The sequence below is a fragment of the Psilocybe cubensis genome, chromosome 2 (assembly GCF_017499595.1).
Source record: "Psilocybe cubensis strain MGC-MH-2018 chromosome 2, whole genome shotgun sequence".
NCBI classification, from domain to species: Eukaryota; Fungi; Basidiomycota; class Agaricomycetes; order Agaricales; family Agrocybaceae; genus Psilocybe; species Psilocybe cubensis.
Window position 1 is genome coordinate 1,921,470 of NC_063000.1, and position 15,125 is coordinate 1,936,594.

Genomic DNA, 15,125 nt, shown 5'->3' on the forward strand with positions numbered 1-15,125 from the left:
ATACATGCCCGACTTGCAGAGAACCAGTTCGTTCCCGTCCCACCGAAGTTTTCACACTGAAATCTCTCGTGAGAACAATATCCGCCGCGATTGGAGAGTCGAGCCCTCAGAGGAAGGGATTGACCAACCGGAAAGGAAAGGCCCCTGCAGATGCTGGGGGTGACCCATGGAGCCAATTTTTTGCTCCTAAAAGACTATAACAACGACATTTTCCCTGCCCGCCTCTTTATATTTATACATTTTCTTGATTGTACTTCATTACTTCATTATCTGTAAGTCACCCATTACATTTAGTGTGTAAGGCTAATTCAGACGATGCACAGGTATCTGCACACTGTTGTATCTTAATTTTCTGTTTTCATTAGTTAGTCATGCTACGGATACAGTAGTACGGGTCATGGGAACAATGTGGTAATTAGTATGAATTCTACACTACTTGCTGGATTTTACAATGATGAACCAATGACAGACATTCATTTCTTTCTTGGTTTAGTTTTACCAGCTACGGGGCCTTTTCCCGCCTTCTGCTTCTTCGCGTTTGCTGAACGAGACAACCCTGGGCCTTCAATAATCTCAACTTCATCGTCACTAATGGCGGCCACAGATGCCTTGCGCTTGTGGGTGTCATTCGCCTTAAATGTTGAAGTTCCGGTGTTCGAGAAGTTATCGACATCGATGATTTCATGTACTGTGGCCGAATTTGAGTTCCTACTGCGCGATGTGGGGCTCTGGTGCAACGATGATGAGGTGGCTTGCGTCGAAGATCGGGATATAACGGAAGGCGTCGGTGAAGTTCTTGAGGCCTGAAGGGTCTGAGGATCGATTGAAAAAACGGGCTCAGAATCGAAGTCGGCCTTCAAACGAGCCACTGGATCCCGAGAGTGCTCCGATTCCAAACGCGTTTCTCGCCAATCCCGGATGAAGATATTCTGCGTCATACCGTCTTCGAAGGATCTTGCACAATTTTCCTGCGAGGCTCTCTCGTCACTGGGAGCCACGTGCGTCATGCCTTCGCCAGTAAACCTTGCTCCAAAATGCTCCAAAGAAACGGATCCAGAATTTTTGATCAAGTACTTGACTTTCAAGCGCCGTTTCTCTTCTCTTTCCCTCTCTTCTTCCTTTGGATCTGTGATGATAGGTTCGCCCAAATTTTCGATCCATTCCCATGGTTTATTCACCACAGGAATTCCGTATACAACGTTACCTTGCGCATCACGTTGTGCATGGACGAGATGCATCACCAATGAATGAGGCTGATTATGTGCGAGTAGTGTTGTAAACTGAATCCGGTGTTCTGGGGGCATATCAGTAGGTAGATTGTCGATAGAAGTGTTTGGATAGTGTTTGAACGGGTCAAACGCAATTGATTTGGAATCACATTGCAATTCTGCACATAGTCTTTATTAGTACTAATAGACAATGAAAGTTTGGGTATCGTACCATCTAGAAGAACGAGAAGGGTATCGATTAGTATAGGATATATGTTGTCATCGAAGTCATCTCCGACGGAGTAATGCTGCCAACTCATTAATCGTGCAACTTTATTCTAGAAACACTAAGCTTACCAAAGCAAGACGAAAAAACAAGTCAGAAAGCGTGATATAATTTTCTTTCACCTTCGGCGTCCATGTATTCTTATAACTAAGAACAAATTGCAGAAGCCGAATGAGAAGGAGGAGATTTTCCTTTGCTTGAGACTTGACATGGCCATTGAAGAGCTCTTTCTCCAGACTTTTGAAACTGATCTCGAGAGCTGCAATAAATGCTTCGTGAATTGGCGGATCAACTGATGGCAAGGTCGGGCCATCTCGAAAAGGCTGAGAGACGTGAATAAGGATGCCCAGTAAATCCCCTGCACGTCTCAAACTATCTTGTCCGGGCAAGGTTCGGTCGGATTGCGAGTGGACCAACAGTTCAACAATACACTGAAACCCGTTATTGATGAATTTAGCAGCAACAGTGCTATCGGCACCACGAGCCATTTCGCCAACATAGTACGCTTCTTCCGCAGTTTTTGTGTGATGAAATAGCATAGAAGCAATCTTATTCAAATTGGAAATCGCGAACTCGGATGTAGATTCGTGATTAAGTGCCCTGCCCAGTTGTTTGACCTGCAATTGCATCTGAATTGTAGTTGCCGCTATTTTCCATGGGGTCAAAAGGTTACCCAGTTCGGGCCAGTCATAGATATTTGTCTCTAACGTACAATAATGAGTTTGAGGGTGTAAAAATGTGAAATGTAACGTACCATCAGTTGAGTCGCAAAGTATCATATTTAACCCAGCTATTGCGCTCTTCCTCAGATGCTCTGAATCAGGATCTTCATCCAACAAAAAAGGCGAGTTTTCAAAAGCGTCTCTAATGATTTCTAAATTCCGATATGCCCCTCTTCGAAAACCAGACTCTTGGCATAAGCGACATCGAAGGGTAGTTGTCTCTTGTCTGAGAGTCTCGGGAATATCAGGGTTATTTTCCAGAGAAATCAACGTCGGAATGCTAGCAACCAAAAGCGAAAAATGTGGTTCGTCATAAACTGTCTGACGCCTTGTTCGAATTCCTTGTAGCTCAAACAAATCTGTTGGAGGGACCGTCCCATTAGTGGCTTCCTCTTGCAACAATAAATTGAAACAGAGGCTATTAGCAGCTGAGAGGTATGTCTCCGAAACAAACGATTGACCCAATGACTTCGCAGCACCAAGTTGCCAGGCAGGATAGATTAGTCCTTCTAAAATTGTTGTCGTTTTCAGTGCCCCATGTACAGTCAAAAACAACAGGACAGTTTTCAACACGTCCCAGGTATCGACGCTAAGAGCCATAACTTCTGCCCTGCCCGGTCCCGTAAGCCATTCCGAAACATCCCGATCTAAGCCTTCAGGTAAATGCTGGTCTACCCTCCACAGGAATGTTCCATAACGTAGGGCGCATGCTCGACGATCTTCCAATTCCGACATCATGCTAGGAATCTGTCGCAGACTTGCAACGGTATTATCCCACACCTTCCAAGCCCAATCTGTGGATGTGCGGTACTTAATCCACAGGCTGTTTGAAAGAATAGAAGGTGCATTAGGGTCAGGGTCACCAGCCAAAAGCAAGATCTCAGGAAGAACATTAGGAACAATGTCGATTTGTTCACCAATAGGTTGAAGAGCCTGTATAAATAAATACAATCAGATAATTCAGTGTAACAAATTATGAAAGACCGGCGTACCAAAGTAAAGGCGGCAACATCAGATGATATTCTTTCGCGAGATCCTTCTTCAAGATACCTTTCGCGGTCAAATTTCGTCAAAAGTGCAAGTAATGGGCGCGATTGTACACCACGTAGCTTCCAAACTTGATGAGCATTATCTAGAGCTTTGACGATGGCTGGCATCATGTCCATACAACTCCATATAGTTTCGTATCGATCGAAGGTATTCAGAAGGCATTTCATGGAATCCGTATCACTTGAATGTTGCAAAAGACACAGTGATAACTAACAATTTTGGCTTGTTCAGTACAATCATAAGATAGACAGACAGTTTATGCCAAGCGACAAACTTACATCAAGAGCAGAATGAAAGCATTTGGTAGACGTCATCAGTTCTGTGGTGACAAGATAACTTTTAAACAACACTGCGTGATCAACCACAGCAGCCCTAAAGCACTTTTGTTAGCTTCTAGTGCCCATGGAGAATGGTAACCAGAAGGCATACCGGGCAAGATACTTTTTGAATACTGGAATTAACCATTGCCTAAAAGTCCTGACTTGTTCAAACCGGGTAGCGGTCATCAATGTTCTACATTGGTCTAACAGAGTAGATGTAGAGGTCCACGTAGTCAGGGAAGGGCCAACGCCTTATTGAAGACCTGTCAATTAAGGTTATAAATTAAAGAACGAAAAACGAGCCTTCAAAAATATCAGGAATAAGGCCCCGAATCTCCTTCCTAATTTCCCGCTCTGTCATATCTTCCGGTGTCTCGCGCGCTCTTGTTCCATGCAAAATAACCTTGCGTTGGTGTATAAGCGACGGTGTTGAGTTGAATAGGGGTATCCAACTAAGAAACAACCTATGGCGGGAAAAGGTCCCCTGAATGTTCGTTATTTTTTGTTAAATTGAACAGAAGAATAGGTAACAAACCTCCGAAGTCGACAGACCAACTTCTCCCCGAGCAATCAATCGTTGAATGTAGCTAGCATATGAAAAGATGCCGTGTTTAACCAGTTTTCCATATAGGAGTGCGACATGTCGAATGTTACTGGTGTCACCTGCAACTTCTGACAAATCCAGCCAATCAAAAAGTTGGTCCTGAAGGAACTCGTCAGGACTACAGACGTCACGGCGACTTGTTCTATCTCGTGCTTTTTGGCGCCAAATACGAATCAAGGTCACGGCTGCATACGGTCGGTGGTCTCCATACTGCAGAGGTGTAACGCTCCAAGTAAGAAGCAGGTCAAGCTTGTCCTTGAAACTGGGGTCATTAGGGTCTCGTTTAAAGTACGAGAGAGAATTCATGTCGGTGTCGGCAGATATAGCGTTGAGAAACTAAAAAGAAGGCTAAGATCGATAACGAGAAACCTATGAAAAGAATGCTTACCTTGACATCAGAAACAGAGGAAGCCAAGCGAGCTGATACTTGGGCAATTGGGCCAAGAAATAGTAAAGCCTGGTTTCTCTTCTTAATATCCGATAAATGGCTACGAATGGTATAGTTGATATCTCTGACTGTCGGTTCGATGATGGAGGTATTATGTAGGTTAATCAAGTCTTCACCCATTATATCCTCCAATAACGATGAGTATATGTTCCACATTTTAGGACTGACGAATGCGTCTGGCAAGATCATACAAGCCCGCTTTCATATGCGAAATTAGCGATTGGAACGGTAACCTATGTGTTACACGTACCTGGAGGGTAACTTTTAACAATTCTTCAGTGTCTCTAAGAAAGTCACGGGCAGATGTCGATCGAATCTAGAAATGTGATCACAATGCTTGCGTCAATCGATCTATTAGAAATTTACACACCTCCGATAATTTAGCAAGGCAAGCTTCCACGAGGGGTTTTGACAAGGCACGGCTGCATAGGATGTCGCACAAGTATTCATCAGTAAGACGTGTCAAAAATCCAGCCTGGGCCAAGTTGCAAGTTATCATCTGTTGGACAAGCCATGTAAGGAACGTCCTATGGTCCACCAGATCTTCTGAGTAGAAAGTACGAAGTAGCTTAAGACTAGGAATTTTGTGAGCGAAGCTGTCCTGACCAGATCAGAGAATCGATATACCAGTAGATAAATCGAGACATCCAGCGTTCTCGGGTATCGGTTTCGGCCAGGACGCCTTTGAAAGTCTGTTTGATGTATAGGCCAAGACGGGGGGCACTCGGTAAGGCAATTTCCAACAATTGCTTTTTCATATAACCAGTTACTATATTAGCCCAGTCGATACTGTATTGAGTAGGAATATATGTAGGTTTGTTCCTCAGTCCGGCCTGCGATTTCAGTCTCATTAGGGTACGAAAGTACAACCGAATATATATTAGATACCGTTTCATTGGCACCAAATACGCGTAGAAACCACACTGCGCGTGATATTTCCACATTGTTGGAATGTAAGAGGTCAAGTAAATCATGACCTTTAGCGCCGTGAGGAACACTTTTACCCAATTTATGCAAAGGAACGTCAGGATTTGCCAGATCAGCAAACCAAGCTTGACGTTTGGCATCGTTCAACGTTACTCTGGTTGGGATGCGAAAGGTCGAGGAACTAAGGAAAACAATTAGCACAGAAAATTGCATTAAGTTATTTTTAAACGCACGAAATAGGCGGTATGCGTTCTGCCCTGCGGATGAATACCTCGTTCATAAGTTGTTCCAATTTTGACATAGAATCTGTAGAGCGTAATGTTTCATTGATCACCGACTGTGCGCTAAAGGATTCGACCTGCGTCGGGATGATAATGAATTCGCCGTGCAAACAAATGTGGGTCAGAAGGCTCACAGGAACAGCTTGAGCGAGTATGAAACCGTTTTTGACATTGTTTTCGGAAAGGTTGTCTTCGTCTTGCCCTGGACGAGGAGGATGGAAGCCAACGTATCCTTGTTAAAACATCAGAGACGATGCTTCCCTACTAGCACATGAAAGAATTTTACTCACCTAGGTCCGCAGTGTCGTGAATCTTTGGAAGCCATCGTGGAGGCTGAGATTCGTACACGGGCAAGGTGGTCGACTGTTTGTCTTCCTTCTTCTCTCGCATTTCAGGCCTCACAAGCCTTTGAGACCATGCGGTGGGGTCTAAAGCTGCCTGCTATGCAACACAATGGTGTCTTATCGTTACCCTCGTTAGCGCAACTTGCCAGTGTGAATTAGTGTACACGGCCCGATCGCGATCAATTCCCGGTCCTTATAACCTAACACATGCAAAGAGCGCGTTGTGCTATTACGGTTGGTAACTTTCGTGTCGTGACAAGTTGAATCCTGCCGCGATGATGCGCCATTCTGTCGCCCCTAATCGTGCATCACAAGTTTCATCGAACGCAAATGCTACTGCAGCTGCAGTTGCCAAACTCCTTGAGAAGAAAAAGGAATATGAAGGAGTTGCTGCTTTAGAGCGAGCAAGTGCTCTATATCTGGAACGTTTGGAAGCCTTAGGTGACGATTGTGAAACAATGGCTAAGGCTGGAGAAGGTTAGTTCTAACTAAGGCCTACAATCAAAAAATTTGTTGACCATAGAGGATCATAGTCCATGGCCAAGTTCTGACACAGTGGCCTAAAATGTTCCAAATTTTGGGTCAATTCCGTACGCCTCAAACAATCTAACCTCTACACATTTTCTAACCGACCTTAAGTTGAAGCACAAGGAACTCAAGAACCTGAAGATGGTGGCCAATCAGCTACGTCTTCTTCGATGGGGCAACGCCTCGTCCGCATCCCTATTGAAGAATTGCAGCCAGGAAATGAAAAGTCATGAAAAAACATTAACAATCTATGAAACTTTCCCCGTGGTTAAGTCAGAAAATGTATACCTAAAGTTGTAAAATATAAACTACAGATCATGACCGCCACTCCAATCTTCGTCTGGAGGATTCCGCGTTACTTCCACGACGCCTTCAGCATCCATGTTTGCACCAACGTCACTGGCTTCGATTCCCGCTTCTCTCAGGTCCTTCACCAAGAAATCGCTCAAGCCAAGGATGTCCTTTGGTATCCAGATCCACACTTGATCAACATATGTGGATGGATGATCGAATGCATGCTCGTTGTCGTCATCTTCATCCTCAGATGTATCAGAATCCTTGACCGCAGGCGCAGGCGCATCGAAAGTCGGTAACTTGAGTGACGGTGATGACTTCCTCTCCTCTCTGGAAGTTGAGGAATTCTTTCGGGACAATTTCTGTGACCCATTGTTGTTTTCATTGATGTTCGCAGGGGTCTCAGCCACTACCGTATCATGGAGAGACACATCCTTATGTTCTTCTGTTTGGTGACTGTCTGTGCTCGGTCTTTGAACTTTGGCCTTTAATTGATCCAGCTTTCCATCCAGCTTTTTCGTCGTCGCTTTTATTCGGCGACGTACACTACGAATGCCTTCAACGAAAGGAATTATCAGCATCAAATTTGTAATTTGCTTTCGCTCTACTCACGATCCCTTCTGAAAAGATCCATTTCATTGTCACTATTGTCGTCCAGTGTAATCCCCTTTTTTTCTGCCCTTCTCCTGTATCTGCTAGCCATTTTCTTGGTCGCAAGAGACATTGGAAGAAATTGACCCAATGCTGGCATTTCAAATCGGTCAAATGTTACTTTGTCGCCAACGAAGTTCAAGACTCACGACGGAAACTATTCGAAATGAATGCATGGGCGCAAGCAGTTATGACCAAAAGTATGAGCATGAAAATAGCTTCGACCAAGGCTGTCACTCCGGCTGAAGATACTTTGAGAAAGAGAAGGCAGGCCAAACAGATCTGTTCAATGTACAATCCGACGACTGTAAATGCATTGGTCCAATAGTGAAATGGTCGATTCTAGCTATCCACGTACATAGGTTATTCACCGCCATCGGGAAATACAGACCTCCCGTTTCCTTTTCGTCTGGCTGATCAAAGACCTGTGTCAACACTGCGTCTTAAAGTTAGCGGGCGTTGTGTTTGCTTTTGTCATAAAATTACGCACAGAACTTCCATGCCAAGTAAAACATCCAATACGCTTGGGTTATTTTATCAATATGCAGCATACTCTTTGATAATTTATACGTACTTATGAGCGCCAGTAAATTAATCAAAGGTGATAAAACGCTGTAGGCGAATGTAATCGTCGCCAAAAGTGACAAACGTGGAAGCAGAGTACCAAAGTCAGCCTATAAAACGTTACTTAAGGGAATGTTTACATCTATAAAGCAAGCTTACAGATGGCATTTTGAATGTCACCTGCGATTGTTAAGCGTTATATAACCTTATACATGAACGGACGAATTAATAGAATCAACATACTTCATACGCCTGACGTGGTGTACGTCCTAGAAACCACTTCCGTAGATAATGTAATGCCAATGGAGCCAATTGAACAAGCGCGCTTCCAGCACCAGCTAGACCCTGAGTTACTGCAAAGAGGCAACAGGTCAGCGTAATTCTTTTCAAAAGATGAAGAAATCTCACCCATGTAAGTTAAGAAAAAGACTGATGCCCCAGGTAATCTGCTGGACAGCTCTTGAACCGTTTCAGTAGGATTTTTGATAATCTGGATAGGAATCAAAATGGTATTAGGAAAGAGAAAAAACTGAAAAAGCAAATACCGCTTCAACGGCTATCGGTGAAAAAGTCAGTCAATATAAATTTGGCTGTGAAGGTAGCACAAAAACCTGCCATTCGTGATTCCGGAGGTCAAAGTAACGATCAAGAAGCCATGTCTATGTGTCGACCAATGAGCAGTGATATCGAGAAAGTGATTTTCTTAGAACTTACATCAATAGAAACAGATAAAAGCGGCGATAAACGCTGACTGATATGAGGGAATATCTTGGGATGCATTCATACCAAGCCAGAGCTACAAAATATGCGTAAGATATTGAGATGGGAGAAGACCAAGTTACCTTTCAATATGAAGGGGAGCAATGCAAAAAGGATGGCAAGAAGAAGAGGAGGTAGTACGCCTTCTATCAAGCCTCTTGCAATAGTAGGGGCTGGAAAATTGAAATTCGCCACATGAGTACCAAAAATCTAGAAAAAATGCAATTTCCGTGTACCTTTGCAGACCCATTGTACCCAGCTTGACAACATCAGTCAGCAAGCAACACCCAAAATCAGCACACAAAATCTACTTACTGCACTTTCTCACATAAATCCGAAACGTTGCTCAGAGTACCAATGAATGTTACAGGAAAGGCCCAGACAAAGATAAGACCAGCTGTAGCAAGCCATGACACAAGATATCTGGATTTCATCTCAAGAGCACCATCATCTAAATTTCTCCAGACAATATCCTTGGGATGTGTCTCCATTGTTTTATTCTCCATTTTTAGAGGCTGGGGCCCCAGTGTGGTAAGTATACCATTGGTGGGGTGAGATTTAGAAAATGGGAGCTAACCTCATGGTAGCTCAAGCACTGAGCAAGAACGTTGGCGCCCATTTGTAAATTGCATCTAATGAATGCACTTCCTAGAAATTTCCCTTCCACAATATGTTCCCTTCGTGACTTGATGTCTATGTTTAACTTGGAAATCTCTTCCTAAAAATAAAACAGTTAGGGGTTTTCAAGTTTTAACCAAGCGACCGAACCTTGCACCATTGGATAGTGTCTACTTTACGACCAAATATTCCTAGCAATCCTGTTCTATGTTTTGGGCGCGCGTCAATAGGAACCAATTCATCTAGCAGTTCCTGTTTTGCCTCTGGAATAGCAAGTTCGCCGTCTTCTCCGGTGCACTCCGCGTCCTTCAACTTCCGAAATTGGGATTTTTTATATTGTTTGTTTTTTGCTCCCCATGCGAGTGTGGCTCTCTTGAGTACCTCTGCTACGGCTGCTTCTAGTTTGGAACAAGCATCGACGCGTCGTTCAAAAACATCATTCAGGGAACCAGTGTCGCGATACAGCCAAATGCGATCCACTCCTCCGGGCACAAAACTGGCAAATGTACGCAGATCTCGTTCATTGGCTAATTCGTCAGGAACCCCGGTGACAAGGACAGTGCGAGCCTGGGGAAGACGGGAATGTGATTTACTAACAAGAAATTGCTGACGCATGTGAATAAAATGCAGCATCTCTCGTCGAATCAAGTAGACAACAACAGCTATACAAAAATTTTATGGAATTGTCTAAAAATATGCGTTCTGAAGGACCTACCAGTAAGGAGGTATACGACAATGACATGAGCTGCAAAACGCGCTTGATCGTTCGGATTGGTGATGCTAGAATGTGTCTCCAGAATCAACTTTCGTGGGTTAAGCTGATAGATTTAAGACACATACTTCGACCATGAAATTCGATCCAGGCCCTTATTGACAATGGGAATGTATGCTGCGTTAACGGGAACGATGATGATAAACGTTGTTACCGTAAATATGAAGAAGATGATGATGAGGAGTCTGATATAACGTAGAAACATGTATCTGTTTAAACAGTATATACTTATTAGGAGTAGGACGGATTGAATACAGAACAAGTAAACTCACGCGTCAAGTCCATTTTTGTGAATCTAATGGAGATGGAATTAGCGAATGTATTAATCGTCCAGAATATAAAAAAACTTGCAATGTCTTCTACAGGAGCCGTAATAATAGCCGGGATCCATTTCCAAATACCTGGAGGTAGCTCTTGAGCTCGTTTACTAACAATGAAGTCTTTATTGTAAATAGGGGTGTCCATGTTGCATATTTTTGAATAGGACTGACTCCGGAGGTGGCAGCACCGTACGAGGACTGTATATTCTCCATAATCTCTGCTTTAGTACGACAAAAGCCCCGACTTCAATCAAAAGTAAGGCTCCGTTGACAGCCAACGAAGTAAGAAAGGCGGTTGTGGTGTTATTCTTTCCTGCCTTTGAGGGATCAATGGCCGACATTTGCGGTGTATCGTATCTGAAAGCGTCTTGGGAAGTGGTGGAGGAGAAAGAGATAGCGGTGCCTCCACCTTGAGGACAAAAGCAAGGTCAAGGCTGATCGTGACGCGAGCAACCGGGCAAGTGGAGAAAGTGCCATCGTGGAAAAACGTTGGCTATATGTACTTTATATATAAATTTGATCACAATTTAGCTTTCAGGCACAACTGAATTTGCAGAGCTGATAAGGATAGGAACGTACAATCAGGAGAGGTTCTCATATTACTGACTGGTCCACTTAAATTATGAGCATGCTGTATTACACTTCTAATGAGGACTCTGTGGATACTCACCACTAACCGTAGGTTAAGTGTGCAAGCAATATTACTCGGAGCCTCGTCCACAAATATAGTTTAGTTTATACAGGGGTAATGGTGGTATACTTGACACAAGGTATGGCGTCACTGATTACAACTCATGTACTTACTGATGATCCTTGAAAATCTCCTATAAATAATTTCACGGTCGGATATGCTTTATTTAAAGTATAGCTACACACGGATATCACTAGGTCTTGCCGGCAGACTTTTTCTGCTCTTTGAGCATAGCAATACGCTGGGTTTATTTTAGGTTAGTGGATTTCTCGGAATCGATTGGGGTTACCCACTTGCTTGCGTTCCTCCTTACGTCTTGCCATTTCTAAAGCTTTGTCTTCTTTGCTGAGTGCTACAGGAGCGGTTGCAGCAATACGAGGACTTGGAGAGGAAGGTGTATTTGTCGATTCCCAATTCCCGGATTCTTCCCATGATTGGTCATGAGGGGGAGATATTGGACGAGATGACTGAGAGGAGTAGGGCCGGGATATTGGTGAAACCGCCCTTTGCAACGTGTTTGTCCTTTTACTTTCCAAATAATCAGTCGGCCCACTACTAGGAATACTCGATCCCAATCCCCACGATGATGATTGCGAAAATGGGTTGTTGTTAGATAGCTGTGCCGGAGATGGAGAATGGACTTGTTGCTGGGTAGGGGCAGTTTCAAAGGCACCTACAAACATGATTAGAGTCGGAAAAGATGGACAAATGCATAAAACCTACTCCAGTCATCGTCATCTGCATGAACGTCAATCAAATCATCCGAGCCCCAAGGGTTTCCCTCGACGGAAGCAGACGCAGCGGCAGCTTCGTTGGCTAAGTCATCAGCCAAAGTGCCCATGCTCAGCCCTCCTGGAACTTTATTTGCACCAAGTTGCATAGCTTTTATTTTCGATGTTGATGGAGAATTTGGTAATGTCTGAGAAGATTGTGTTGTCGTCGCGAGCGACGGTCGTGTCAATTCTCCGATGTGGCTGCTCAGCGAAGAAGCATCCGGAGCAGACGTTGATCGCTCTAATTCCTTCCCCGGTACAGAACTTATAGGGGCTATTAATTCTGATACTGCCATCTTATTTTGCGATAAGAACGGTATATCATACATATAGATGAAATAATTAAACAAAACTCTACCTTCTTTCCAAGGCTGTTAATGGCCCAACCTGCCAGAGAACCCGCTGCGCCTGCTGCAGAATTTACTAAAGTTGTTGAAGTTGGATTAGTTCCGTTGTGAACGTCAGTGCTTCCAGAAACGATAGCCGTTGCGGGCTTAATTTGTTATTTGAAAACAGTGAGTCGGGGGGGAACACATTTTAATAGAAAGCTGACCATTTTTGATGCGTGATCTTCGAGCTTTTTAACGAAGATTTCCAATGCTTTGAAGGCTTGGTCGCGCACTAACCTGCAAGAACTGAGTAAGATCGACGTCGCGGTACAATTCAACCAACATACTTTTCATCGTCTACTAATGTGAATGACATGTTAGGGATGACCTTTGACGCCAGCTCCGGGACTTCGAAACATTCTATCGAAGCCATAAAAGCCATAAGACCCGCGACTCTGGCATGTACAAATGGATCTTTCAATGCCCTAGAAAATGCGGGTACCAGGACTTTTCGCTTGGTGTTGTATCCTAAACTTGGACCTAGTCTTCCAAGCAGAATGCAAGTGTTCGTTCTAATAGAAGGTTCAGGGTCTGTCTGCGATTTTGCAAGGAGCCGTAGTAGATCGTTATTAATGATTCGGTCGGATAGCTGGAGGATTCAATAAATAATATTTGAGACGATGCCTCTGGGGTAAATTTACCTTCGGTGCAAAAAGAATGATGGACTTGACTGTCGCCTCCCTAATCACGGCGACTGTATCAGAAAATCCAAGTTGCTTAAGATAGGACGTATGAGGAGAAAGGAAACAATGCATCAAATCCTCTCGTACCAAATGCGGGAATATTTTGTCGCTGACCGCTTTTTTGTCCAATTTATCAATGTATTCTGGCAGGTGCTCTAAGAGCGCCATACGAGTACCGCGGTCAGGACTTGCGTACAATTTGATTATGGGGGCAAGTATGACCTTTGGGTACTCTTCAGGCGATGTGTTTGCGCCGAATTGCAGCACCAAAGGAAGGATAGCAGCCGCTGATGCGCCCCCGAATTCCAACGCGGAGAGCAATGAAGGAAGAACTCGATAAGCGGCAAATTCAGGGGGGAATGAGGAGGCAGATTCCTTCAGAGTTCTCGCTATTGAGTGAGCTTATATGGATTAATGTGATATTGCAAGTTCTCACTTCAGTAATAAAGTCTTCTCCGCTTCATTAGCCAAGGCAAAGTTGTCCAGCCCTGAGCAAACTTTCACGAGACGGTTATTGAAGAAAAAACCTGTTTCTGCCATTCCAATTTCAAGGAATGCTTTAGGGCTTAAGCGTCCTTTAGGATTTGGATTTAGTAGCTTCTTGAAACAAGGAAAAACTGAAGCGGGTATGGCTCCTCGAGAAGCAGGTGCGGGTGGTGGGTGAGGGGGTTCCGCCGTTGGAGGGGGTGGGTGATTTGGATTGAATACAGCGTGAAGTAATAAACCCAGTGCATACGCATCAGCAGATGCAGGGTCAGACCTGGAATGGGTTTAAGTACATTCCGACGATGGTCATTGACACTATGTACTCACTCCTTTAAAGTTGACCATCCACTCTTTTTCACCTCAGGAGATGCCCATGCAGCTGAACCCGGAAGTAACCCCCCCATTGTCTATTTGAAATATGAACGATGGGGTTATACAGGTAAACAGATGCTTACGTATAAAAGGGCGCCTTCATCCTTTGCGTTGCTGAGTAGTTCAAATCCTCCAAGCTTCCATTCACCAGAGGGCGTAAGGAAAATCGAGTTGGAGCACAGTTTCCCATGTGTTGATATACATTGGTCATTCAGAAAAGTCAGCGCTACCTTGGGTGCCGTCAAAATGATAATAAGGTGTTTGTGCGAACTTGCTCACTGAGATTCGATGCAGCCCCCATAAAAGCCAATCTTCTTTTTCTTGGGCACTTTTGTTCGAATATTGCGGCAAAACGCTGGACAACGGGCGGATGCGTTCAGTCATAATGTAGATGCTGGAGTCAGATTCCACTGCATCCATGAATTTTAAAACATCTGGATGGCGCGTTGTACGGAGCTTGCGAAGTGCATTTTGGGCAAACGGCTTGGAACTCTTCTTGGAGTCGCTGAAATCGTATTCAAAGACAGAGACGAGACTCCCATCATCCTAGCAAAGCTGATGTGAATGCAGTGAGATGAATTAGAGCAGAAGATAAGTTATACCCGCTTCGTGGCATCATATATCGTATAGTATCCCTCCACCTGTGTAAGTTTTGTTCCCAACGAGAACGGTAGATTCAGCCCTGATTTCTGGACCAGGGTTGATACAGCCGCAGACCCCAAAGTTCGGAGATAATCCATGGGATTGGGTGTGTTGGGCCAACGTATGCTCGTGAAGTTGGATTGGTCGGAAACCTGATGTTTTGAACAACAGGGCCACGACGCAGCGTGATTAAAGTAGCTCAGGGTTATTATAATGCGTTTCTTGTGCGTATCATTGCAGTGACACTGTTTATGGCAGTCGCGATCATATCGATCATGTGCTGTCCGCATTTGTAAACGCCAACTCCAGAGAGTCATTGTCTAAAGGACCTTTTTCCTCTCAACACAGACAGTCGGACGCTTCGTTTCCCATCCATTTCCCTCTTGTTTATTC

The 15,125-nt window shown here is 44.2% G+C and overlaps 5 protein-coding genes across 5 annotated transcripts; 1 reads left to right on the forward strand and 4 right to left on the reverse strand.

Annotated features, from left to right (window-relative positions):
- Window positions 1-473: 473 nt before the first annotated feature.
- JR316_0002141 (uncharacterized protein) lies at window positions 474-3,433 on the reverse strand (the record flags this gene model as incomplete). Its single annotated transcript, XM_047887936.1, has 5 exons — window positions 474-1,387; window positions 1,441-1,546; window positions 1,617-2,197; window positions 2,249-3,149; window positions 3,209-3,433. 5 exons carry the CDS (start codon window positions 3,431-3,433, stop codon window positions 474-476), a joined length of 2,727 nt encoding a protein of 908 aa, XP_047752859.1.
- A 494-nt stretch (window positions 3,434-3,927) lies between these two features.
- Window positions 3,928-6,236, reverse strand: JR316_0002142 (Mediator of RNA polymerase II transcription subunit 12; the record flags this gene model as incomplete). Its single annotated transcript, XM_047887937.1, has 10 exons — window positions 3,928-4,038; window positions 4,122-4,526; window positions 4,579-4,836; window positions 4,889-4,954; window positions 5,009-5,213; window positions 5,266-5,471; window positions 5,527-5,746; window positions 5,799-5,923; window positions 5,981-6,078; window positions 6,137-6,236. The coding sequence occupies 10 exons, from the start codon at window positions 6,234-6,236 to the stop codon at window positions 3,928-3,930; spliced, it is 1,794 nt and encodes a 597-aa protein (XP_047752860.1).
- A 232-nt stretch (window positions 6,237-6,468) lies between these two features.
- On the forward strand, window positions 6,469-6,951 carry JR316_0002143 (uncharacterized protein; the record flags this gene model as incomplete). Its single annotated transcript, XM_047887938.1, has 3 exons — window positions 6,469-6,667; window positions 6,724-6,780; window positions 6,830-6,951. 3 exons carry the CDS (start codon window positions 6,469-6,471, stop codon window positions 6,949-6,951), a joined length of 378 nt encoding a protein of 125 aa, XP_047752861.1.
- Window positions 6,952-7,026: 75 nt separating this feature from the next.
- JR316_0002144 (uncharacterized protein) lies at window positions 7,027-10,581 on the reverse strand (the record flags this gene model as incomplete). The annotated part of the gene is made up of 19 exons (XM_047887939.1): window positions 7,027-7,568; window positions 7,625-7,756; window positions 7,813-7,968; window positions 8,022-8,099; window positions 8,154-8,186; window positions 8,238-8,337; window positions 8,387-8,407; window positions 8,471-8,580; window positions 8,636-8,717; window positions 8,773-8,783; window positions 8,843-8,886; window positions 8,942-9,023; window positions 9,070-9,159; window positions 9,223-9,245; window positions 9,302-9,501; window positions 9,564-9,704; window positions 9,755-10,266; window positions 10,320-10,384; window positions 10,445-10,581. The coding sequence occupies 19 exons, from the start codon at window positions 10,579-10,581 to the stop codon at window positions 7,027-7,029; spliced, it is 2,559 nt and encodes an 852-aa protein (XP_047752862.1).
- Window positions 10,582-11,580: 999 nt separating this feature from the next.
- JR316_0002145 (putative inactive serine/threonine-protein kinase scy1) lies at window positions 11,581-14,830 on the reverse strand (the record flags this gene model as incomplete). Its single annotated transcript, XM_047887940.1, has 13 exons — window positions 11,581-11,628; window positions 11,681-12,060; window positions 12,111-12,456; window positions 12,519-12,653; window positions 12,714-12,786; window positions 12,837-13,138; window positions 13,191-13,265; window positions 13,320-13,617; window positions 13,669-13,992; window positions 14,046-14,125; window positions 14,174-14,320; window positions 14,370-14,636; window positions 14,693-14,830. 13 exons carry the CDS (start codon window positions 14,828-14,830, stop codon window positions 11,581-11,583), a joined length of 2,613 nt encoding a protein of 870 aa, XP_047752863.1.
- Window positions 14,831-15,125: the final 295 nt, after the last annotated feature.